Below are 24,861 nucleotides of genomic sequence, written 5' to 3'. Positions count from 1 at the left end.
GGGGGCCAGGGGCGCGTTAGGGGGTGGGAAGGGGAAGGGGGGTGAAGGCACTCAGCCCCTCTACTCACTTCTCCTCCTCCTGGCTGGGAGGCATCAGCATCATGAGGTACTCACTGTGGCAGGAGAGAACAGGGTCAGCAGCTCCCAGGGCTCTGTCCTTGGCCCACCCAGCCCCCAACCAGGCTGTATCCAAGCCCCCCCCCAAACTCCCACACCCCCTCCTGGCCCTCTCCAGAGGATGATAGGCTACTCCACATCCCTCCCCCGTGTTACAGAAGGGGCCACAGTCCCAAGGGAGGACCCACAACACAGGGACCCTCCTGGGGCCAGTGTCGGGCTCAGTAGCCCTTAGCAGCCCTGGGCTGGCCAGTCTCACCTGGGTGACTTGACAAGCTCTGTGTTCTCAACCCCACTGGAGCCCTGGCACAGCAGGTACTGGCGCTCATGCTCAGAGCGGCTGTCCTGTTGGGGAGGAATAGGGTGTGAGAGGAACCTCAGCCAACATTCCAGGCCTCCCTCTGTGATCCAGTTCTCACCCCTGCATCACCTTCTGCTCCAGCCACCCACTGTCCTGCTCTGAGGCCAACCACAGGATCAATCCAACCTCCTGAGCATGGCACTCAAGGCCTCTGCAATGTGGCCTCAACCAACTACCCTCCTGCCTTTATGACTACACAGCCCCAGCACCCGCGCCTCAGTGCCCCGTCCGATACAGGAACACTGAAAGCAATGATAAAAATAACAACTAACATTCACTGAGCATCTACTATGTGCCAGGCCCTATTCCAATGGCTATATACATACTCTAACTCATCTCATCCCCAAAATAACTATGAAATTAGGTACTCTTATTATTATTCCCATTTTACAGATAAGGAAACTGAGCCTCAGAGAGATTAAGTAATTTGCCTAAGGTTACACACTAGGAAATAGCAGAGCTTCTGGAAGTCTGACTGACCCAAAGCGTACGGCTCTGTCAACACAAATCTCTTTCAGGAAGGTTTCAGAATAATCAGGGGTTGCTCCTCCCCCAGAAAAACGCTGGGGAGCCCTTGTCTATGGTGTCTTTGCGAGCTAATATTCAATTGCTTCCCTTACTCAACACAGTTTCGAGGGCTGCGCTCTAAGTACAGTAAAAATCACCCTTGGCAGGTGCACAGTGAACTCAGCCATGGGACAGATGGCTGATTCTCCACAGAGCAGCCGATGAAGCGTCTAGCCTTCATTCAGGGCCCACGATACTTAAAAGTACGTAACCAGGGCTTCCCTGGTGGCGCAGTGGTTGAGAGTCCACCTTGCCGATGCAGGGGACGCGGATTCGTGCCCCGGTCCGGGAAGATCCCACATGCCGCGGAGCGGCTGGGCCCGTGAGCCATGGCCGCTGAGCCTGCGCGTCCGGAGCCTGTGCTCCGCAACGGGAGAGGCCACAACAGTGAGAGGCCCGCATACCGCAAAAAAAAAAAAAAAAAAAAAATGTATGTAACCAAACAGCCTCACTGAGCCCGGCAAGATGCTCACATTCAGGGAGTGCCCGGGGGGCCACAACCCCCACCAGTGACATGGCAGACTCACTCCCTTGGGGCACACAGTAGGTGGGAAGAGAGGACAAGCTGCTCACAGGGCTTAACCTCTCTCCCTGTGGCACTACCAAGTGGCTACGACTGAATCTGAAAGAAGTTAAATGTGAGACAATGAGGCCACCAGGTAACACTTCCCAGGCACTGGGGCTTTTCTCCCAGGACCCCACCCTGGCCAGTGTCAGCACCGCCCAGGGACCCCAGCTCACCCTCAGGCCATAGTAGTGCAGGTGGACCCAGGGCTCCTCAGCATGCTTCTTCTGCAGGAACTCGTAGGACTGCACGCGGCGCTGGCGGGCCTGCTCCGACTCAGGCCGGGAGAAACGCACCTGGTTGGGGGGCGGGGAGGGGCGGGTCCACAACCTCAGGCCTGGGGCGTTTCCAGGCTGCTGCCCCAGCACCCACCAGGAGGCCAGAGAACCTCACATCTGGGGCATTTCCCACTGCCACCCAATTCAGGCTGGGCAGAGGGTAGATTATCCCTCCAGGTAGCCCAGCAAGGAGGCTCTAAGGCATGGACTCTGTTTCTGTATGTTTCACCCCAGAGCCCATGTTCTCTGCAGACCTTCCCACCCCTTGCTGCTTCCAGGAAGCTGAGCTACAAAGCTGGCCCTGCTGCCTCCCAGGCTGCACTCTCTCTCAGGGCCAGAGCTCACCGTGATCTGCTTCACATCTTCTTCTGCCTCGTCCTGTGAAGAGTCTCCCGCTGCAAAAGAAAAAGCCTTGCTTGCAACCTGTTGGAGGCTCTACACCCCACCCACCAGGTAGGTCTCAAGCAGCGAAGCCTGTGAATTCTCCTTCTGGACCGACGTAGCTGCCTAAGTCAGTGGTTTTCAATTAGGGGCAATTTTGCCCCCCAGGAGACATTTGGAAATCCAGAGACATTTTTGGTTGTCGTAATTGTGGGGGTGGGTGCTACTGGCATCCAGTGGGTAGCAGCCAGGGATGCTGCTAAGGATCCTATAATCCATCCCTTTTTAATACTTCTTGCCATGACCAACCTATCCTGCTAACATATACAGACAGACAGACAGACAGCAGGGCTGGGTGTCCAGGGCTCACCCTCGTTGGCTGCCTCCCTCTCACGGTGCTTGGCATCTGCCTTATCCAGGTAGGAGAAGCTGGGCCGCAGCTGCAGGATGCCATGTAAAGGTGTCAGGTGGAGCTCACCTGGCAGAGGAAGAAGGGCTTGGACCTGACTCTAGGAGCTGAGGCTGACCCACACAGCTTGGCTCAAGGGAGCTACCAAGGGCCCCAGACTCCCCTAAAGGCCTCGGCTCACTGCCAAACCACCTCCCACCTCTGCTCTAGCCCCCAGTCCTAGAGCCTTGGGACCACCAGGCCGATGGCCATTCCCAACCCGATCTGGCTGTGCCGGACACAGGAAGTACACAAACCAGATGAAGACATGAACGCAGACTCTTCCACCCAATGTCACTTCCTCAAGGCTTGCCTGCAAAGCCTCCTCCTCCAGCATTCAAGGGCCTCCCAACCCCGGTCCCCAATGCCCTCCCACACTCGCTTGTTCCAGCCACGCTGGGCCACTCATCCACACCAAACACGCCCTGCTCTTTCCCCCGCCAGGCCTCTGCCAGACCACCCTCAGCGCCTCCCTAACCCCACACACACCCAGACCTCTCCTCCTCATCCTCCCACCTCTTCCTGTCAAAATCCCACCCGTCCTGTTAAGAAGTTGGCTAGTGCAAACGGGGCTGGAGAGGAGGCCTGGCGGAGCCCGGTGGAGGAGTGTCTACGCCGTCTCTGGCAAAGATCGTGACTTTCTCTTGTGAATCAGACCTGTGCACTGGGAGGCAGTGCAAAGGTAATCAATTTCAATCAAGCCAATGCAGCCTTGAAAGAAAAGAAATCAGACAGACACTAAGGCTCTGTGGAAGCTCTCTGGGACTCCAGAGGGAGCAGAATGCTTGAGACCAGAAGTGAGTAAGTGACTAGGCCTGGCTGCAAGGAATGTGGCTTTAAAGAACTATATCCTTGAGACTGGGGTTCAAAATAGAAGAGTATAGTTATTTGACATTACTTTTATTCTATCACAGTTTATTTCCTAAGTGCTCAAATTTCATTTATTGCTTTATAAACTCTAAATACTTATAGAAACCTTGTACTTTTTAATAGCTTTACTGAGATATAATTCACATACCATATAATTTACCCATTTCAAGCATACAATTCAATGTATTTTAACATATTCACAAACTAGTAAACTAGCACCACAATCAACTTTAGAACATTTTCATCACCCCAGAAAGAAGCCCTGTACCCACATCAGCAGTCACTCCCCATTCTACTCTCCTCCCAGCCTCTGAAACCAATAATCTGCTTTCTGCCTCTAGGGGTTCGCCTATTCTGGACATTTCACGTGAATGGAATCATGGAACACGTGGTCCTTTGCGCCTGGCTTCTTTCATTTAGCCTAATGTTTTCAAGGCTCACCCATGTGGGAGTGCTTATCGGTACTTCGTTCCTTAACGTATGGCTAAACCGTATTTTGTTATCCGCGCACCAGCTGATGGAATTTGGATCATTTCCACTTTTCACTACCATGAATAATGCTGCTATGAACACCTACATACAAGTTTTTGTGTGGAGACATGTTTTCATTTCTCTTGCGTAGATGCTTTCTAGGAATGGAATTACTGGGTCCTAAGTACCTGGTATTTAAGACAAAATTCTACCCCATCCAAAAGGTTATGCTGTGTGTGTCTGTGTCCCAGGAGGACAATGACCTTTGACCTCCACCCCATCGGGTATGGTAGTGTCAAGCTAAAAGTCCCTTGAGGTGCCAAATTCCATTCCCCTGGCCATCTGTCATTTCTACAACCTGTCTGGCCTCTCTGGGTATCTAGCATTCGGGGTGTCCTCCTCCTGTCCCAGCCCCCATTCTGCTTCCCTCCCACCCACTCAGCCCTCACAAGCCATGGCAGTCAGGGATGTCCAGCGCGGGTACCTTGCCTGTAGAGCGCGGCAGCATAACGGGACGTGTTACTGGTGGTCTGGGAAGAGCAGAACGTCTGCTTGTCCATCAGCTTCCTACAAGCACAGGGAGGACAGACGTCAAGGGGAAGGAAGCTCCAGGCCTGGGCCTGTAGGCGGAGCCCCCTCCCCCCCAGACACCTAAAATCCAACTGCCAGAGACCAAGGCCACAGGACAGGCCACAGGTGCCGCAGGAGGGGAGCTGGGGATGAGGAAACCTCATGTGCAGCCCAAGAAACAAGCAGTGGGTGGGAGCTCCCTCTCCCGTCGAGGGGCCAGCTTGCCTCTCAACCCAGGAAGAACTTGGTCAGAGGAGCCATCTCGGGAGGGAAGACGTTTCCCATGGGGACGAGTCTGCGCCAGGCCCAGCCATGCAAAGACGGGACGCTGGTGGGAAGCTTAGCTGTAGAGCACAAGGCCTAGGTATCTCTGAGGGCTCTGGAAGGCTCGTATTTGAAAAACGTGAAGCTCGGAGGCCTTGGGGAACTCACGAGGAGTATGTGCTGGTCTCGTCAGCGCAGGCCCCGTCCACGTTCAGCGCGATCTGCTCCCCTTTGCTGCGGCAATAGTTGGGATTCAGCGTGTCGATGGCCATCTCAAGCTCCACCTGGAGGCACCAAACACCCCCAGCAGCTATGAGGACCCCAAGGCACAGCCCTCAGAGGATCCCCTCAAACCCACCATGCCTACCTCCCTAACCCCAGTCCCTGCCCAGAAGCAGGACTGACACCATCCCTCTCCGAGGGCCCCTAGGCTTCAGTCCACACAAAAGCCACAAAGCCAAATTCCAATAGAAGAGCCAGAGTGCTTTCTTTGGGAGGGGGTTCATGTAGTTTTGCTTGCCCGCACCCACAATTCCACTCCCCAAAATCTAAATTAGGTGCCAACATTTAAAAATCAAGAGCTTTTCTCTTTTATCCTTATTTCCAACTTCTTTTGAAAAGTCAGCAGAATTGGCAATACTGGTACAGCTTTTTACATGGCAACAGGGCCTGGAGCTGCAGGCGCCCGAGGAAAGGCATGTCTCCTGTTCCGTCACCCTAGCCCTGAGAGGCACTAGATTCCCCATATTGTGCCCTCTTCGCATTGGCCCTGCCCTGTCCTGTGAACGTGGGTCCACCCACCCCATGTTCTAGTTCATCTCAAGCCTCACTCCTCCCTGGCCTCTCTGGAGCTGCCCACCCCCCTTCTTTCTGGAAGTTTTTCCTCCTGCAGCTTTCAAGGCCCTGCAAGCTGCTGGTTTTCTTCCTAACTCTCCAATCACTCCTCTGCGCTTCCACCCCCAAAAGGCCTGTCTCCTGGATTCTTTCAGCTCCCACCCTATCACCCCTCCCCTCCCTCCACCTCCACCCAAGAGGGTAGCCCCACCTTCTGCTGCTTGGGCTTGATCCTGGCTGAGAGGTGCGGAATGTCATCATAGGTCATCGAGACTGGACGCACAGGGTACTGGGGAAGGGAAGGGAGCCGTCAGTCCACCCTGCCCAGCCCCAGTGAGGGCTGAGCTTCAGAGGCGCTGGCCAAGAATCAATAGCCACCCTCCACGCCCACCCCAGACCAGAGGCCCTCGCTGGTCTCTGCCTGCATCCCTGCATCCCATTCTCACTGGCTCCACCTGGTTTCCTTCCAAAGAGCAATTTTCAAATGTCCAAGGGACATGCCTAAGCATCAGACAGGCCCCAGCATGCATAGCCCCACGGGCCCTAGGAAGTCAAGCGCACCGCCATGGGAGTCAAGAGGAAGGGTCCGAAGTCTAACTGCTAGTTTACAGGCCATCCCGGTGGAGAAGGACAAGGGAAATGAGACCACAGGAAGCAAAGAGGGAAAACAAAACTGGCGAACACTGCTCACTGCTAAAGCCTGACGATGGATCTGTGGACAAAGGATATCACCTGCCACAAAGGATGTTGTGGCCTTCAAACCCTCTGCCTTGCAGCCACTCCCCCTACAGTGCACCCTAAGGGGACTCAGGATGGAGAAAACAGGAGACTGGCCCTAGATAGTTAAGGTGCATAACAAAGGAATGATTTCCATTAGCCCAGACTCTTGCCACTTCCCATACATAGAAAAGTGCTAAATTCATTAACTCGGAGAGTCTGGTTTTCTTTAACAAACAGTAATCTGATGTTCTGACCCCCCAGGGTTTTGTTGTTGTTTTGCAAAAACTCCTATAAGTCCTGACTCCTCTCTTACCTCTTCAGAATAGTTCCTCAGAGCTACCTGAGAGGCTATCTCCCGTAAGTCCTCAGTACGACCGCAGAATAAAACATAATTCTCAACTGTTAGGTTGTGCTTTTTTTTTTTTTTCAGTCGACAGGTCTATGGGAATCACTATCCCATTCTCTCTCCTTTTGCTGATGTGTGGACTTTTCCATAATGAAAAGTTGATGACAGAGAAGGGAGCTGGTCTGCCAGTGACCTGCCCAGAGAGCTCTCTCTGGGCCCCAGTGTCATCAGGTGTGAAGTTCTGTCACATCTGAGCATACTGCTCTGAAATCGCTTCTTTTCTCTGAACAAAGAAGGATGTAGAGACATCCTTCCCCACAGAGGCACTCTTCCTTTCTTTCTCCCGTGCTTTACATATGCCGCTGGGTGGATGGATGAGTCATGGTTTGGACTCACTTGCAAAAGGCCGTGACCATCGCTATGAATGAACCTGGTGGAGGTGTGGCAGTGCATAAAGTAACCCTCCTTTGGAGGCCATTTGAGATCAGCTGCATTCCAGCCCAAGGAAATGGCTGTTTCCTAAAAGCTCACTTAAATAGCAATACAATGACTCCTCCCTGCTTCCTGGGCTGAAGCTTGGGGCAGGAACTTGGAACTTAGGTCCAGGAACAGCCTGGAGCACAGCTGGTCCGGGCTGAGCCCTGAGCTGGGACAGGCTAGCCCACGACAGCCCGGGAGGCCCCTGGTCTGCCGAGGTCCAGGCAGCTCTGTGATCTCCTGATCGCCAGGAAGGGTGGTGGGGAAGGGTGCCAGTTCTAGAATCAGACGGTCCTAACTCTGCCACTTGCTCCCTGTGTACTCAGGCAAGCTCCTCGCCTCCCAGACCATTCGGAGCAGGGAATGAGGCAGGTGGAGCTGACACCCGGCACTGGGCCTGGCACACTATGAACACACGTGGGTCACTGTCACCACCATCCGTTCCATCCCTCTGCAGTCAGTCAAGGAAGCAGATGCAGACAACAGCCCCCAGTGCCACGGCCTGTAAAGGCAGATGCCAGGGGCCCAACACCGGGCCTCTTCCCAGCACATGCTTGGAGGGTGCTGCCACCCTGTTCCAGGCCCCTTGTGCAAGTTACTAGCCTCCCTGGGCCTCTTTTTCTTATATGCAACGTGGGGACAAAAATACTTAACAACCTTACTGCTAGGAATGTAAAGTGGTTCAAAACAGTCTGTCATTTCCTCAAAATATTAAACATAGTTTCTATAGGACCCAGCAATTCCACTCCCAGGTATATACTCAAGAGCAATGAAAAACTCTCCACACAAACACTTGCACGGGAATGTTCATAGCAGCATTATGCATAATAGCCAAAACATGGCAACAACCCAAATACCCATCAACCGATGCATGGAGAAATAAAATGTGGCATATAGGTCCATACAGTGAAGTATATTCATCCATAAAAAGAAATGAGGTACTGATACATGCTATAACATGGAAAAGCCTTGGAAACACCACGTTAAACAAAAGAGCCAGACACAAAAGGCCACATATTACATGACTCCATTTATATGAAATGTCCAGAACAGGCAAATCCACGGACAGAAAACAGGTTAACGGTCGCCTAGGACTGCAGGGAGTGAGGGCAGAGCGGCAGCAAACACTTCCTAAAATAGACCGGGCCGCTGGCTGCACAGCCCTGCGGACAGACTGAAACCCACTGCATTACACTTAAGCAGGGAAGCTGCATGGGTGTGAATTAGATCTCAATAAAGCTGTTATAAAATTACAATAGTAACCACCACAGGGATGTTGTGGGAGGAGATGAGTTAACATATGTAAAACGCTTTGAATGGTGCCTGCAGACAGTCTAGGGTTAACACCTGTGAGTGACTATGATTAAACTACAGGCCCAGCTAAGAGGGGAGGGGGCAGGAATAACAACTGGGGGCACTCAGAGCCAGCAGGACAGAGGCGCACCAATGCTGACTGGAGCTGCCCCAGAAAGCTGCTCCCCGAGTCTCAGTTACAGCGGTGGTGATCGTTCTCGGCGCTAACTCTGCACCAGGCAGGCAGTGCTCTAAGCGCTTTAATATGGACTCACCTGATCCCCGTGGGGACCCTATCAGGCAGACACTATTACTATCACCACTTTGCAAATAAAGAAACTGAGGCACAGAGAGATTTTTTTTTTAAAGGAACTTGCCCAAGGACTCACAGCCAAGCCTCAAGGCCGGGAGACCGTCCCCAGGGCCCAAGCTGTACCCACTACACTGTTCTGCCTCTTAGGGTTGCCTTGGTTCCCCATCTTCAAAATGAGAGATTACTATTGACCTGCCCATAAAAGCACAGAAACTGTCTTACAAAACACCCTCTGTTGCCAAGAATTCTAAGCAATGTGGAGGTTTCAAATTGTTCCTGGCCTACCACTTACTGTGTCTCCACCACCCACCAACACTTGCTTTTTTTCCCCCTTTACCTTTATGTCCTATAATTACCTGAAACAGATAGAGCTTCTCTGCCAGACTTTTGGCCAAGTACACGTCGATCTGGGAACAAGGGAAGAAGACTTAATCAGGAGACAGAACCCAATTTCCAACCTGCCCCGGGCACAAGCATGCTCCTCAAATTTCAGGAATAATAATGGCTCTGAGGCCATTTGGGGAAGACGAAATAGCTCAGCTGATGCTAAAAATAAAGGGAACCAAATCTCCAACCTGGATATGTCCAGAGCCCCCTGCCCAGGTCCACCATAACCGAATAAAAACATATTCCGAGGCTGCCCAGATCAGGATGCATCCCAGAGGGCCCGATTAAACGCCGTTCTGATGAGGATGGGGCAGGGGAGGACTTCCTCCCTGTGCCCTCCATCACCTGTGCTGGATTGGCCTGTCTTCAGGTGGTGTGACCTGGCTCTTTCTTCTCAACCCTCACCACCCCTGCCCCACCTTGCAGTTTACCTTCCTGCTTCCTAGCTCTTCCTATGAACCATTTTCTCTCCCACCTCCAGGCCTTAAGGATGAATGGAGGCTCATCAGGCACAGGGGAGGCATATGTGACGGAAACAGCATGTGCAAAGGCCCAGAGCCTCTAGGATATGTCTTGGTCTGGGCTGACTCTGGAACCACCGTCTGCATCTTGAGACCCCTTCCTTGTCAGTCTTGCCTCACATATCCTAAGCTTCCCAAGGGCAGAACACTGCCTGGCTCCCTGCTGTCACAGCCCCCAGCACATCATGGATTCAGTGAACAACTGCTGAATGACCGAATCTGCATAAGAGCGTGAAGAAGAGGGAGCTGTCAAACCCATTCATTCATTCAACAAATAGTCACTGAGTATCTATTAATTGCCAGGCACTGGACTTGGCTTTGCAGACACAGCGGTGAACAGGACAAAATCCCTGCCCTCATGAGGCTTACACTTTAGTGGAAGGAAACTTATGTGTAGGGGCTGAGAGGTGTTGTGGCCAAACGCAAGGTATGGCCAAGGTAAGGGGCTAGGGAGGGTGTGCAGGAGAACGTCACGTGAGGCAGGAGGGTCAGGGAATCCTCTCTGACAAGGTGATGCTGGATCAGACACCTGAAAGAAGTGAGGGGTCGGCCAGGCAGGTGTGAGGAAGAGAGGATGCCAACAGGTCCCAGGCTGGCCTGAGGATGGATGGAAGGGACCCCGTCCCGGCAGAGGGTGGGGAACAGCAGTTACCTCTTGTATGACTGGGTCATCCTCTTCATTGGCCATACTAGGGGGGAGCCAGCCGCGCGGTCCTTGGACTCGATCTGCAAGGAGAGCAAGAGGCCTGCACCGTGAGTCAGTTATTCAACCAACACACCTAGGTACCCATTCTGCAAGCAGCCCTGCTCTGGGAGGGAGGAGCCTGAAGCAAACAGAAACTGATCTTATTTCTACATCTATCGTAGAGTCAAAAATGGACAGCCCATTATATACCCCATCAGCCAAAAAACAAAAAAAAAAGCAGGCAGAAACCACCAAGCAATGGGTGTAAACAGGTGGACCCAAGTCACCACATGTCAGCTACACCCATGGGAAGGAATAAATGACCAGTTTTAGGAGTTTTCTGACCACTCACAAAGAATTCACCACCAGGCAGGAGGATGGAGGCTGGCTGGTCCACAGCCATGATGAAAACACCCGAGAAGTAATCGGGGGCCATGGGGAATCTTTAGAGAGCCTGATGCAGAGCAGGAAGAGCAGACAGTCCCAAGACTTGGATTCCAGGGTGACTCCATCTCTGATATTTGATTTTCAAGCTGACTTTAAACCCAACCCCGAGTGAGATGACCTCCTTTCTGTGGTTTTTCTGTGTGTGTGTGTGCGCATGTCTAAAAATGACCCTCTTCACATACATACTCTTCTCTTAATTGTCCCCATTTTATAACGAGGAGACTGGAACTCAGAGACGCTTTTATGTGTTTTACCCAAAGCCACACAGGAAGCAAGGGGACCCACTGGACCTCAATGCCAGGCCATCCAACTTCAGGTCGCAGTTACAGGTAGGGGAGTTCAGAGGAAGGAAGGGCCTTCCTGCTGGGGGAAGGGGCATTTGGGCTGGGCCTTGAAGGACAGAAGGATTTGGACAAGCCAGGATAGCAGAGGGGAAGAGGGACTCCAGGCAACAGGAAGCACTTCAAGTACCTGAAGGAGGGAAGGCGGCAGGTCGCCATGGTGGAGGGTGAGTACACTGTCCCTCAGTATCAGTGGGTAAGGGGGGATTGGTTCCAGGACCCTCAAGGATACCAAAATCTGTGGATGTTCAAGTCCCTTACATAAGATGGCACAGTATTTGCATATAACCTAAGCACATCGTATACTTTATTTTTTTCAAAAAAAAAAAATTTTTTTTATTGGAGTATAATTGCTTTACAATGTTGAGTTAGTTTCTGCTGTACGTATACCTATATCCCCTCTCCACTGGACCTCCCTCCCACCCCACACCCCCCAACCCACCCATCTCGGTCATCACAGAGCACCGAGCTGAGCTTCTTGTGCTTTATTTATAGCATGTTCCCGCTAGTTATCTATTTTATGCATGGTAGTGTACATATGTCAATCCTGATCTCCCAGTTTGTCCCACCCTCCCCTTCCCCCCACACACATCCACACGTCCGTTCTCTACCTCTACGTCTCTATTCCTGCTCTGCAAATAGGTTCATCCGTACCATTTTTCTAGATTCCACGTATATGCGTTAATATACAATATTTGTTTTTCTCTTTCTGGCTTACTTCACTCTGTATGACAGACTCTAGGTCAATCCACGTCTCCACAAATGACCCAATTTCGTTCCTTTTTTTTTAAATTGGGGTATAGTTGTTTTACAATGTTGTGTTAGTTTCTACTGTACAGCGAAGTGGAGTTCCCTGTGCTATACAGCAAGTTCTCATTAGTTATCTATTTTATACATATTACCGTATATATGTTAGTCCCAATCTCCCAATTCATCCCACTCCTCCTTACCCCCTTGGTGTCCATATGTTTGTTCTCTACATCTGTGTCTCTATTTCTGCCTTGAAAACCGGTTCATCTGTACCATTTTTCCAGATTCCACAGATGTGCATTAATACACAATATTTGTTTTTCTCTTTCTGACTTATTTCACTCTGTATGATAGTCTCTAGGTCCATCCACATCTCTATAAATGACCCAATTCCGTTCCTTTTTATGGCTGAGTAATATTCCATTGTATATATGTACCACATCTTCTGTATCCATTCGTCTGTCGCTGGACGTTTAGATTGTTTCCACGTCCTGACTATTGTAAATAGTGCTGCAATGCACATTGGGGTACATGTGTCCTTTGAGTTATGGTTTTCTCAGGGTATATGCCCAGTAGTGGGATTGCTGGGTCATATGGTAGTTCTACTTTTAGTTTTTTAACCAACCTCCATACTGTTCTCCACAGTGGCTGTATCAATTTACATTCCCACCAACAGGGCAAGAGGGTTCCCTTTTCTCCACACCCTCTCCAGCATTTATTGTTTGTAGATCTTTTGATGATGGCCATTCCAAAGCAATCTACAGATTCAGTGCAATCCCTATCAAATTACCAATGGCATTTTTCACAGAACTAGAACAAAAAAATTTTACAATTTGTATGGAAACACAAAAAGACCCCGAATAGCCAAAGCAATCTTGAGAAAGAAAAACAGAGCTGGAGGAATCAGGCTCCCAGAATTTAAACTATACTACAAAGCTACAGTAATCAAGACAGTAAGGTACTGGCACAAAAACAGAAATATAGATCAATGGTACAGGACAGAAAGCCCAGAGATAAACCCACGCACATATGGTCACCTAATTTATGACAAAGGAGGAAAGAACATACAATGGAGAAAAGACAGCCTCTTCAATAAGTGGTGCTGGGAAAACTGGACAGCTACCTGTAAAAGAATGATATTAGAGCACATGGTATATTTTAAATCATCTCTAGGTTAATTATAATACCTAATACAATATAAATAGTTGCCAGGCGCAGGGCAAATTTAGTTTCTGAGGTTAGCTGAATCCATGAATGTGGAGGGCTGACTGTAATTCAGCTGCGATGACCCTTCATATTCCCAAAGGGAGGGGATGGGTACAGTTAGAAAGGCACCTGGGCACCCTCCAATCTCAGCGTTCCCAGACCTCTACTTTTAGGTAAGACCAGCTCGATTCTTGTCTTACCTACCTAACATTTGAATGGTTTAATATTTAAAAGAACATAAATATTTTCACCATGGGATTCAATGGCATCTAAGCCCCCTGCCCCAGCCACCAAGCGGAGTCATCTCGCTTATTCCAGATATACTACATTCCAGACGCTGAGAATGCTCAGGCCAAAACAATGGCATCATCCTCAGTGCTTCTCTTCCTCTCGCCCCACGCCAGCAAATCCTGTCAGCTGTGCCTTCTAAGTATGTCGGGAATCTGCCCACCCCCACTGCCACCTCCATCTCCTGCCCGCCTTAGAGCAGCAGCCTCCTAACTGGTCTCCCTGCTTCCACCTTTGCCTCCTACGGTCTTTGCTCACCCCACAGCCCACCCCACAGCCGGCAATCACATCACTCCTCCGCCCTCAAAGTCTTCCCATCTCACTCAGAAATAAAAGCCAAAGTCTTTTTCATCCCATGTGAGGCCCTAGACAACTCCCTCCCTGACCCTTTTCCTTTCAGACCTCATCTCCCACAGGTCTCCTTCCCTCCCCCATCCCTCACCTCTGGGCTTTTGTAACTGCTCTACCAGCCCCCATAACCTCATGGCTCCCTCCTTCACCTCTTTCAGGTTTTTGCTCAGATTCTACCTCATAGCTAAGACTTTCCCCGTCCACCCAATTCAAAAATCACAACACCCCACCCCGCCAGCTCCTTCCCTGCTCTGGTTTTCTCCATAGCATGTATCACCATGTGACAGTTTATAGCTCTGTATTTATTATCCATCCTCACCCCCACTGCCAGTAAGTGGTAAACTACATGAAGGCAGAGATTTTCATCTATTTCGTCCCTTGCTGGCCCCCAGTGCCTAGCACATAGCAGGCACTCAATACGTACGTGTTGTCTGAATAAGTAAACCACAGGAATGCCATTTAATAGGGAGCTACCATAAGACTCTGAGCAGAGGAAGAGAGTAGAGGGAAGCAGGCTACCTCAACAGTTCGGGATTAGAAGACTAGAAGAAAGTCATAAACCCCAAATGCCTGTTACCGCCCGGACTGAGGGCAATGCATGGGAGAGCCTGAGACCCCACCTCACCTGCCAAGGATCATAAACGTATGCAAAGTACCTACCTTCTCTCCAGCTGGCTCTGTGGACAACTGAGAGATTGGGGACTTCTGGGTGAACCAGGGAACCGACGTAGGTACTAAAAGGGTACGGCCTGGGAGGATCCCAAGACAGGCTTTCTCAGCTCTTTCTCTATTGGCCTCTCCCCAGTCAAGGAGGAGCTCAGGAAGGATGGTGCTCCTCCCTCCAGATAGAATATATGATTCGGTTAATGCAGGGATTATCACCTCCCTTCATCCTCCCAGGCAACATCATCCAACTCAGGGGCTTTCAAGTTTTTCAGCCTAAGACCCACAGTAAGAAACCCATTTCATATAAATGACCCGGAATATACATACAATTACCTCACTAAAACAAGGTTTCACATAACCATTCATTGTCCCTACTATATCTGATGCAGTGATGATTTTTATCCTCACTCATTAAAATTAAAAATACTGGTTACAAACCCCCTAAGCTGATTTCACATCCCACTAATAAATCTTGATCTGCAATTTGAAAAGTACTGCTTCAACAAGTCTTTCCTACCTCCAATCCTCCCAGAAACACCCAGAGCTACCCTTGCGGAAAAACAGATCACATCATTCCCCTGCTCAAAACCCTTCAACTGTCACATAGAATAAAATCCAAATTCCTTTCCATGGCCCCAGGGTCCCATACGATCTTGCTGGGCCTACAACGAGCTAAGCCCCAGCCTGTCTCAGGAGCTTTGCACACCACCTATTTTCCCCAGGTCTTTTCAAGGCTGGCTCCTTTGCACTAGTATCACCACCCCCACCCCCTCCAGGAACAGACAGGTTCCCGGACTATCCACCTTAAAGAGCCCCCCACCCATTTCCAGTCACTACCACATCCCCATTTTATTTCCTTCATGGTTCTTATCACAATCTGGAACTACCTAGTCTATTTGCTTATGTGTGTCTGTCTCCTGCACTAGAAGGTAAGCTCCATGAAAGCCTCTCAGTGCTTCAACCATAAAATGGAGATGATTATATTTACTTCATCAAGTTGATATGGGGATTACTATCTTTTTAAAAAATTGAACAATGCCTGGCATGACGTAAACACTCAGTATAGTACAAAGAATGATGGAGTGAATGAGTGCATGAAATCAGGCAGTTACAGACCTTTTACCCAGTGAGCCTAACTCAGCCCCATCCAGAGACTAGTGGCCTCATGGTTTGGGCCTTGTGGTCACTTGAGGATAGAGGTGTGGCCTATCCTCTCAGGCCACAAGACAAGCTTCCCCAGCAGCAGTGACCACCTTGGCCTCAACAGGGTGTCCTGTGGCCACAAGGGTACTCCATGGTAGTGGCTCCACGCCACTGAGCACAGAAAACATCCCCTGCCAGGGGGCTGCTCAACAAACGGAAAGGGGACAAGAACACCAGGTGAATGAATCTAAGGAAGGGTCCAGAGCAGAGGAGGTGCCTGAAAACCACAGCTGGGTGCCATCAGTGCTGCACCCAGCAATCTAACCTGTCCGCCAATCAGAAAAGCAGAGGCAACTCCAAATAATCTCCAGTTACTGGAGGGAGGGAGACAAGGTGAGGACAATATACAATGTGAATTAAGAGGAAAGGGCCCCGGGGCAAATAGTCTCAAGGTCTGGATTCTTATTGGCTGTGTGCCCCTGGCACAAGGCATCTCCCTCTTCGGGTCACCCCAGTTTCCACCCCTGTTAAAAGGAGAGATGGCCTAGGGGCAGGAAGAATGAACTCAACTGAGTCGGACCCTCCCTTCTCTAAGGACTTAATACTCAATCTCATTTAATCTGCTCAATAGCCCTATAAATCAAGCTGTACCATCCCCAATTAAGAAAGAAGGAAACTAAAGTTCAGACAGTAAGTAACCTACCCAAGGTCACAGGGCTGGAGAATGGCGGAGTTAGGACACAAACCTGAGTCTAGCTGATGTCAAAGAGCCTTGTTCTCATTCTTAACGACTATGCTGACCGCTTTTTTTAAGAGGAGGCAGGATGGTATAGTGGGTAAGAGCCTGGACTCTGGAGCGAAACTGTGCAAGTTCAAATCCCAGGTCCGCTGTTTGCTACCCGTGGCCCAACCGAAGCAGTAGTACTGCTCACTATTTTCATCCCTAAAATGGGGATAACAAAAGTACCGACCTCAGAGGAATGTGGTATAAATAACCTATGGGAAGGTTTGTTACTACGTGGCCCAATGTTTTCTTCCAATATAGAAAGGCAGGAAACACAGCCACGAAACTAACTGCAACCTGGGGCTTCTCCCGTCTTACCCTATTGGGCCCTCACCACAAACCTATGAGGTAGGTAATTCTATTATCCCCACTTCACAGATAAAGAAACTGTGGCGACTGCTAAGATCTCCTCTTTCTGCCCCCAAGCCCAACGATTCTAAAGGTAACACAACAGAACGACCTTTTTTATTTACTGGTTTACGTGCTTACTGACACCTCCTCTGATCAAATGATCAGGGCCCTATCCGCCGCACGTAGCTGGCTTCCAGTTAGCCCTGAATGGTGGCCGGAATAAATGAATGAAGAATTCCGGGCCTAGCCGGACGGAAGCTAATCTGGGGCGAGGAGGGGGCCCGGGCACCCTTCCCCTGCCCATCAGGGCGGGCCGCCAGCCCCGAGCCACACTGTCCAATGGGTTTCGCCTCCCTCGCGGGTGGTCAGGCCCCCTTCTCACGCCCACCAAGCAGCCACTGCCACGAGCCGCCACGCCGGCAGGACATCGGCTGCCTTCGGACAGGTGCTCCCGTAGGAGGCCCGTCTGAGCCGGGCGGGGCAAGGTGGCTGGACCCTGAGTCACCGCCGGCAGCCTCGGCCGCGGCCTCACCGACTGCCGGGCCGAGGCGAGGTCGGAGCCCGAGGCCAGCCCGGGTCTACTGGGCCAGGCTGCCCGTCCTTCCCGCCCGAGTCCCGGGAGGCCGCCGGCCCCTTGGCACCGGGTGGCGCGGGCCTCCGGGCCTACGCGGCAGCCCCGCCCAGGTCCACCTCGAGAGTGCGGCCCGGCTCCAGCCTGGGCGGGCGCTGCCACATCTGCACTCACCTCTCCGACGGGCCCGCGCGCGGGCGGCGGCAACGGCCCAGGTACCCGTGGGCTACACAGGCGGCGGCGGCCCGGTTCTCCTCTCAGGCAGCGGCCATGTTGTTGGTGGAGAAACTCGGCGGACACGTGGGGGGAGCTAGCGGGGAGGGCCCTCGCGCTTCCTTTTACCCACAATGCCCCGCCCAGGCGCGCGCGGGCCCGCCCCCTCCGCCGCTCCATTCATGCGGGCAGCCAGCCGCGTCTGGCAGCAGGGGGCGTCGTTGCAGCCGCGGAACAGAGATGAATACAGAACCAGACACGGAGGCAGCAGCAACAAAAAAAAAAAACCTCACTTTGGCAGCGGTGGGATTCGAACCCACGCCCCCGAAGAGACTGGAGCCTTAATCCAGCGCCTTAGACCGCTCGGCCACGCTACCCAGCTGTGACTAAACTCTTCTAGGAAACTACTTAATACATTTATATGCAATTGCAGTTCATTTCTGTGGGAGTTTGTTTCATATGTGCTTTACCTTATCCCTATAGAGCTATTTTAGAACATGCCAGGTACTAAAAAGAAAAATATTTGCTCAAATATTTAGACCCACACTTCTGAACAGGTCTTAGAATGAAAAGCACTTTAAGAATCTGTATTCTGGGTAGGACGTTTAACTCGGAGACGTCAAGTTAACTCACATGGGAGAAATGATGGATTTCAGCAGTAACCCGCACCAGGGGCTTCAGAAGCCAAACCACGGGAACTGGTGGGGCAGTTTTCTCTAAAAAATTATGTGTTTTAATTTTTAGTTACACAAATACTATGTGAATTGTTGCAAATATGAAAACTTTGCAGATACAATACAAACGTTCTTTTACCTTTGGCGTCTATCGTAAGTCCGCAGAGGTAACCATTATACAGCTTAGCATACTGTATATCCTTCTGGATCTTCTACTGTAAATTTATATGGATACATATGGATATATTCATAATAGATATATCCATAGAAAATAGATGTTTTGTTTTTATTGTTATGGGTTTTTACATAAATATAAATATTATCATGCTGTTAGTATTTATCTGCAACTGTTTTTTCACCCGACTATGTTTTTTAAATATCTATTCATGTTGATATATAGATATTTAAAAATACAGAAAAAGTACAAAGAAAAAATAATCATCCATATTCCCACTACCTAATATTGGTGGCATTTCACTTCCAATTCTCTTCCTATGTATATGCTTTTCATTAAAAGTGTGAATACGTTGTCCTTTTAAAAATCTATTAAAAATATTAGACAATTACAAACAAAAAGAATTAGACTATTACAAATGAAAATATAACCCCTTCCCAAACATTTCCCTTGGCTATAACTATTATGAATTTGATGTGTATCCTTCCAATTCATTCTTATACTTTCATATCTATCTATCTATCTATCCTTGTGTGTGTGTGTGCATACACCCATGAACACATAGTATGATCTTCTTTTTTTGCTTTTCATTTACATAAACCTTACTACGTTGTACCAATATCATTCTGCAACTTGCTTTTCTCCTCCAACATTATGTTTTTGATTTATTGTGACACATTTAGATCTAATTTATTCCATACTATGAATATGTACATTTAAGTTGTTTATATTAAGTTGTTATATTCAAGTTTCTGGTTAATATCCAGTTGGCAGACACCTTGATATTTGGGCATTCCATATTCCTCCTCTGCAGTTCCTCCTTAACCCATTTTTTTTCTCCAGCTACCTTTAAAATAAGTATTGATATGCAAAGACTTCATTGTACTGGGAGAGTTTGTTACTTTTAAAGAAATCTTTAAAAAATACAGAAGCAGCCATCTCTCTAGGCCAGGCATTGTTGGGGGATCTATAGTTCTTGAGATCAATAGAAGCACTAATCTACTCACGGTGTTTCAGTACCAAGAGGCACTGTGTTTGTGAGTTATGTGGCGGGTTTTCCAAAAGGAAATATCCCCATGGTGGAAAATAATTGCTGGAATCTCCGCCTAATCCCACTTTTCTAGGAATTGCCTGACCAGCCCAGAGGGTGGGTCCACCCTCTGGGTAGCCACCTTCCCCAAACCATGGCCAGTGGGCTCTATAGTAAGCATAGGACAGAGGTTGGACCAATCAGATTCTCTTTTGAGAATCTGAACTGAGACATGGTGAGTTCCTGGTTTGTTATTTTCACTGTGTTAAGTGTTGGAGTTAGTCTCTGAGATTGACTGACTGGAACTAGGGAGAACGTGGGATTTGGGGTGGCCATATTCTGTGAGATGGACTGGAGAAGTAGAGAAAAATAATGATAAAATGAGAAGAAGAGCAGAAAGTCATAGAGAAATTCTGATGGTTTTGTGGCTCCCAACTCAAGCCTCTTCCCGGGGCCCAGTGGAATTCACATTCTTGGAGACATCCCTTTATCATTGTAATAAATTCCTCTTTTCTGCTAAAGATAGGGTTACCTGGTAGCTGTAACAAATGAACTATCCTTGCATGGTAAGGGCTCAAACAGAGCTAAAGGTATTTCTGCCAGAACATTTGCAGCAATTCAGGTCTGTCCCTACCAGAATGCTTAACAGGGATGCAGGCTGATCCTGGAAGACAGAGCCCAGGGCCTCCTTTTGGGCATTTCTCGCAGAGCTGCAGTCCCATTACATAGCTGGCTTATGAAAATCAGATGTGAAACTAATAAGCAGGAGAAGCAGAATGTTGCACCAGAACTCCTGGACTCACTGGTTCCCAGCAGCTTTATGTAAAAGGAGAGAGGGAAGGGCTGAAACCCTGACTGTCCCTTGGCATGTCTGCTCTGTCCCTTGAGGTGGAGGGGGGAAGGACAAGCACCACAGATCAAACACTGCCCCTGTCACCCACCCTCAATCTAGAGGCTGTCAGGTGAAGGGTGTCTGTCTCCAGATCATAACCCCTCAGTTGTGGGCAGTAGGGATGGACATGGGGGCTCTGTCCTGGATCCTCTCCAATCTTCGCTCCCTTGCCCCTGCAAAAGGAAAATCACCCCAAACCCGGTCTGAGACCAAACTGCACTGCATGAATCTCCTTCTGGAAAGAAATTAACATTCCTGATCAAATGCTTAACGATTTTTCTTATGAAATTTACTGGCATTAAGATTTATACTGGGAAACTTGTTTTCTACCCATCAACCAGCTGACTGTTGTTTGTCAGTCAAGAGAGTAGTGAACTTTAATGGAACGTTCCCTCTCTCTCTCTCTCTCTCTCTCTCCCTCATCTAACAATGATGATTTAATCATTCTCTCGTCCTATAAAGTGTCTCTACCAAAATAGAGGTCAGAAGAATGGTCACCCTTGTTGGGGGTGGGGAGGGGGGCTGAGGGAGCTTTCTAGAGTTCTACAAATGTTCTAAAATTCAGCAAGCTCTACACTTAAGATTGTACAGTTTACTCTATTAGGTGATACTGTAATAAAAGGTAATTTTTAAAAAATGTCCCTACCAAGTGTGGATCTGTGAACTAGCCTCAGTGAGGAGTTACACTGGCAGGAAGGCTATAATAAAATTTTGGCATAGGCTTGCAAAAAAACCATTTGAAAAGTTTTCCTTAACACTTGCCTCTAATCTTCAGGGCCCTTTTCCTCTTCCTCCCCAAAGGGAATACTCTCTGAGTGGGAATCTGTTGTTTTTGTCTTCCCAGAATCCATCCCCGACTTTTCTGGTTCCAATGCCGATTTTCCTTTGAGGAAACACTCCTCCCTGTCGTCTTTTTTTTTTAAAATTTTTATTGGAGTATAGTTGGTTGTCAATGTTGTGTTAGCTTCTGCTGTACAGCAAAGTGAATCAGTTATAAATACATATATCCACTCTTTTTTAGATTCTTTTCCTATATAGGTCATTACAGAGTATTGAGTAGAGTTCCCTGTGCTATACAGTACGTTCTTATTAGTTATCTATTTTATGTGCAGTAGTGTGTATGTGTCAATCCCAGTCTCCCAGTTTATCCCTCCCCACCCCACCACAACCCCCCTGTGGTCTTCAAGGAACTGTCAATCAAAGTACAAAGTGGGCAGGCACAAGATCCAAATTAGGCCATTCAGAGGCTTTATCCTGGAAATCTGAATCTGGACACCAGATACAAGGATTTTTAGCTCACTAGTGGGGCTGGGAAGGAAACTTCCAGACTCTTACCTTCTGCTAGATCCCCACATTTGCCCTGGGACTGCCCTTTCTGAGGCCTATTTCCCTTTTACCTTCCAGTATATAAGCTACCTCCTTCTCAAAAAAATTGCTCCTTCGCTAATGTTGGCTAGCGTTAATTTCTGTTACCTGCAACCAAGGAAACCCCCTGATCACCTAGGCCTCCCCAAAAGGAACCTTGTTTTTGCAGAGGAAACAGTTTAGTTGCTTTTGCAGAGCACACCCCCTCAGCAAGGTGACCAGGTCAATTCTGTCAGGAACAAATGCTTAATTAGAAGGAGAACTGGGACGCTGGAGTGAACTAGGACTCTCCCTGGTGGACCACATGCAGTCATCTTACACCTTGACCACTTAAAAGTCCACAGAAATGGACAGACCTGAGTGAGATCTCCTGTGTTGAGTCAAGTTAAGCTGAAGGCTCCACTACTGCTGGCACCCTTCCTTCGATACATTTAAGTTTCAGCTGTTCAAACACACTCCTGTGTCCTGTGCTGGTAGATCATGGGAATAATGCGGCAGCAGCCACAGTTGGCATCATTTATGTTGAAACTATGATGGTGTTTGAGCTTCAAACCTCCACCTTTCCTTCTTGATGAATGAAAACATTCTTATCAAATACTTTTGCTATGGGATATCTTTAAGCCTCATTTTTCTCATCTGTAAAATGGTCACAATAATACTGAGGTTTGTTGCAGGGTTAGAAGGTGACTGTGTACGTCCAGCCCAATGTCTGGCATGCCATATATCATTATTTCTAAGACATTTTTTTTCACCTTTTAATATCTCTAAAATTGACCTGCATCTTATGATCAATGGCATACAGTTTATTTTCAGTGGTTTTTTTCTTATTAATACAGAAAATAATGGTGCATCTTAACATCAGTGGTGTCTTAGATTCAACAAAGCATAGTAGTAGATGCTCAATCTATGAATTACCATAATGAATTTTTAACTTAGCAAATTTAATTCAGTATTTTTAGCTTAGTAAACATTTAAAATTCTTACTTTGAGCTCTGCAAGCTATCAATCTCTAGAGAGGAAACAGAGCCTCCTGCAAATTTGCCCCCTGCAAATTTCTCTTGCGGTTTCTTCTCTAGCTGGACACACTGGCAAGGGAATTCTTGAAAATGAGGTTCAGCTTAGCCAAGCTGACGTCTAGAACCACCACAGGCTATCACTGAAAGTCTAGTGAATGCTGGCACTAGCCTATGGAATCAGGCTTTATGAGATGGAGGTCAAGATAACTGAGAGATTGTACCAATTTTCTAAGAGCCTGGCAGGAAGAGGAACAGACATAAAATGTAACAGGAGGCTGTGTTACTCCAAAAATATCGCAGGATCGGATGATGTGAAAACCTTCACGGAACATTGGACCATGATACCATTCACATCGGGATGAGCTGCAATGAAGGAAACATCAAATCTACTAAAGGAAAGACAGTTTGCTTGATTCTATATAAGACTCACAGTAGTATAAAACATGGCCCTTCTCATTATTGATCTTACCATCTCACTGAGGAGCCAAGACATACGCAAGTGAAAAATTAAATGCTGAAAAAAAACCATGTGTATACAAAGTAATAATAAATAAAATTCTTACTTTGATAATTTTATCAAAGTTCTTCATGTGTATAATATCAATTCTACAAGGCTTGTTATCAAAATAAACAGTACGCCTACTCCTTCCACTCCAGGCAACCACTTTCAACTTTTAGCTGATTCTTCTTGTGTTTCTCTCCATATGTCTAAACAACATATTGTTGCTTTTTTTGTTTCCTCCCTCCCTCCCTCCCTCTCTCCCCACCCCCCCTCTCTCCCTCCCTCCCTCTCTCTCTCTCTTTCAACTTTAGGCGTTTCCTATTGACTTCCTGCTAAGGAAGATAAGAATTTAACCTTAATCATCCCACCTCTGCCATCACAAACACCTCAACGCTCCTAAAAGTGTTGTCTCGTAATTTCATTTGAACAATAATTAGTAAATGCTACTCACTAAGTTTGAGCTTAGCTATGTACTCAACTATGATTATTTTTCCTTTTCTGGAAAATATTTTTACCTTATTCTTTACTTAATAATTATCTTTAAAAAAATGCACCTACTTTCTATGAATTCATCCCTAATTCAACTTCAAACTGTCCATCCTTGCCACACAGACACATGAGGTGTTCTATCGCTTCAACTTTTTGAAGACATGTCTTCCACAGCATCCTGACAGGGGCCCTAGACTCTAGGTTTATGGTAAGGCCACCATGTTGAGATGGCCCTTCACCCTCACCTGGGCACTGACTTTTCCTCACTCTTATGCTGGACCTCACACATTTCTTGTTATTCCCCCAACACTGGCCCTCTTTTGATAGAGCAACTCTTCCAGTGGCTTCTGGAGGAACAGTATTTGAGAGGTTACTTTCTTGAGAATTTACATGTCTGAAATTGTCTTTATTTCACGCTTATGCTTCATTAATAGTTTGGGCATATGATTCTAGGTTAAAGTGTATTTTCCCCAGAATTCAGAAGCCATCAGCTTCCAACTTCCAGTGTTACTGTTGAGTTGTCTGATGTTATTCTGATTCTCAGTCATTTTATGAAACTTGTTCTTTCCCTCTGAAAGTTTCCGGGATCTTTTCCCTGTCCTCAATGTTCTGAAATTTCATGAATATGAATCTTGGCATAGGTCTAATTTTATCAATTGTGCTAGATACTTAATGGGCCCTATTGTTCTGGAGACACACATCCTTCAGTCCCAAGAAATGTTCTCAACTTATTTTAAAGACTCTCTCAGGGAACTTCCCTGGCGGTCCAGTTGTTAAGACTCTGCGCTTCCATTGCAGGGGGCATGGGTTTGATCCCTGCTAGGGGAACTAAGACCCCTGCATAATGCGCAAAAAAAAAAAAAAAAAGATTCTCTCCCCTCTACTTTCTCTCACTCTGTTTTAAGTTAGGCTCCTAGACTTATAAAATTTTTTTTCTTTTATTTTAATTAAGACTACTACATTTATTTTTTTCCAAGAGGTACTACTTAGTATTAAGAGCTCTAATTCTTTGGAACTAATTTCCTTTATAATTGGAAAAACTAAAATTGTTCATGAAGTCAGAAAGAAATATATGTAGGAAGAAAAACAAATGGATACCTCAAATGGCTCATAAAAGGAAAAAAAAAACAAACTCAGTC

At 48.1% G+C, this 24,861-nt stretch overlaps 1 protein-coding gene and 1 non-coding gene across 4 annotated transcripts in view; both read right to left on the bottom strand.

The window, feature by feature from the left end:
* POLR3E (RNA polymerase III subunit E) overlaps window positions 1–17,706 on the bottom strand; it is a 33,695-nt gene extending 15,989 nt beyond the window's left edge. The window contains exons 1-11 of one of the 3 annotated variants that reach the window (XM_029221150.1): window positions 17,541–17,706; window positions 10,436–10,509; window positions 9,232–9,282; window positions 5,938–6,015; window positions 5,061–5,176; window positions 4,543–4,625; window positions 2,640–2,747; window positions 2,234–2,283; window positions 1,787–1,906; window positions 377–462; window positions 69–113 (exon numbers count right to left, since the gene is read on the bottom strand). In XM_029221150.1, the coding sequence (XP_029076983.1) occupies window positions 69–113; window positions 377–462; window positions 1,787–1,906; window positions 2,234–2,283; window positions 2,640–2,747; window positions 4,543–4,625; window positions 5,061–5,176; window positions 5,938–6,015; window positions 9,232–9,282; window positions 10,436–10,471 (773 nt within the window). In that variant the 5' untranslated portion in view covers window positions 10,472–10,509; window positions 17,541–17,706. Of the gene's footprint in view, window positions 1–68; window positions 114–376; window positions 463–1,786; window positions 1,907–2,233; window positions 2,284–2,639; window positions 2,748–4,542; window positions 4,626–5,060; window positions 5,177–5,937; window positions 6,016–9,231; window positions 9,283–10,435; window positions 10,510–17,540 lie in introns of those variants that run through there. The other 2 variants (XM_029221149.1, XM_029221151.1) reach the window with 2 other exon arrangements.
* A 168-nt stretch (window positions 17,707–17,874) lies between these two features.
* On the bottom strand, window positions 17,875–17,956 carry TRNAL-AAG. Its single transcript has one exon. It is a non-coding gene; the product is annotated as a tRNA-Leu (tRNA).
* Window positions 17,957–24,861: the final 6,905 nt, after the last annotated feature.

The sequence above is a fragment of the Monodon monoceros genome, unplaced genomic scaffold (genome assembly GCF_005190385.1).
Source record: "Monodon monoceros isolate NGI ecotype Baffin Bay Population unplaced genomic scaffold, NGI_Narwhal_1 Super_Scaffold_13, whole genome shotgun sequence".
NCBI lineage: Eukaryota > Metazoa > Chordata > Mammalia > Artiodactyla > Monodontidae > Monodon > Monodon monoceros.
Note: the sequence above shows the minus strand (reverse complement) of the source record. Positions and strands in the feature narration are given on the sequence as shown.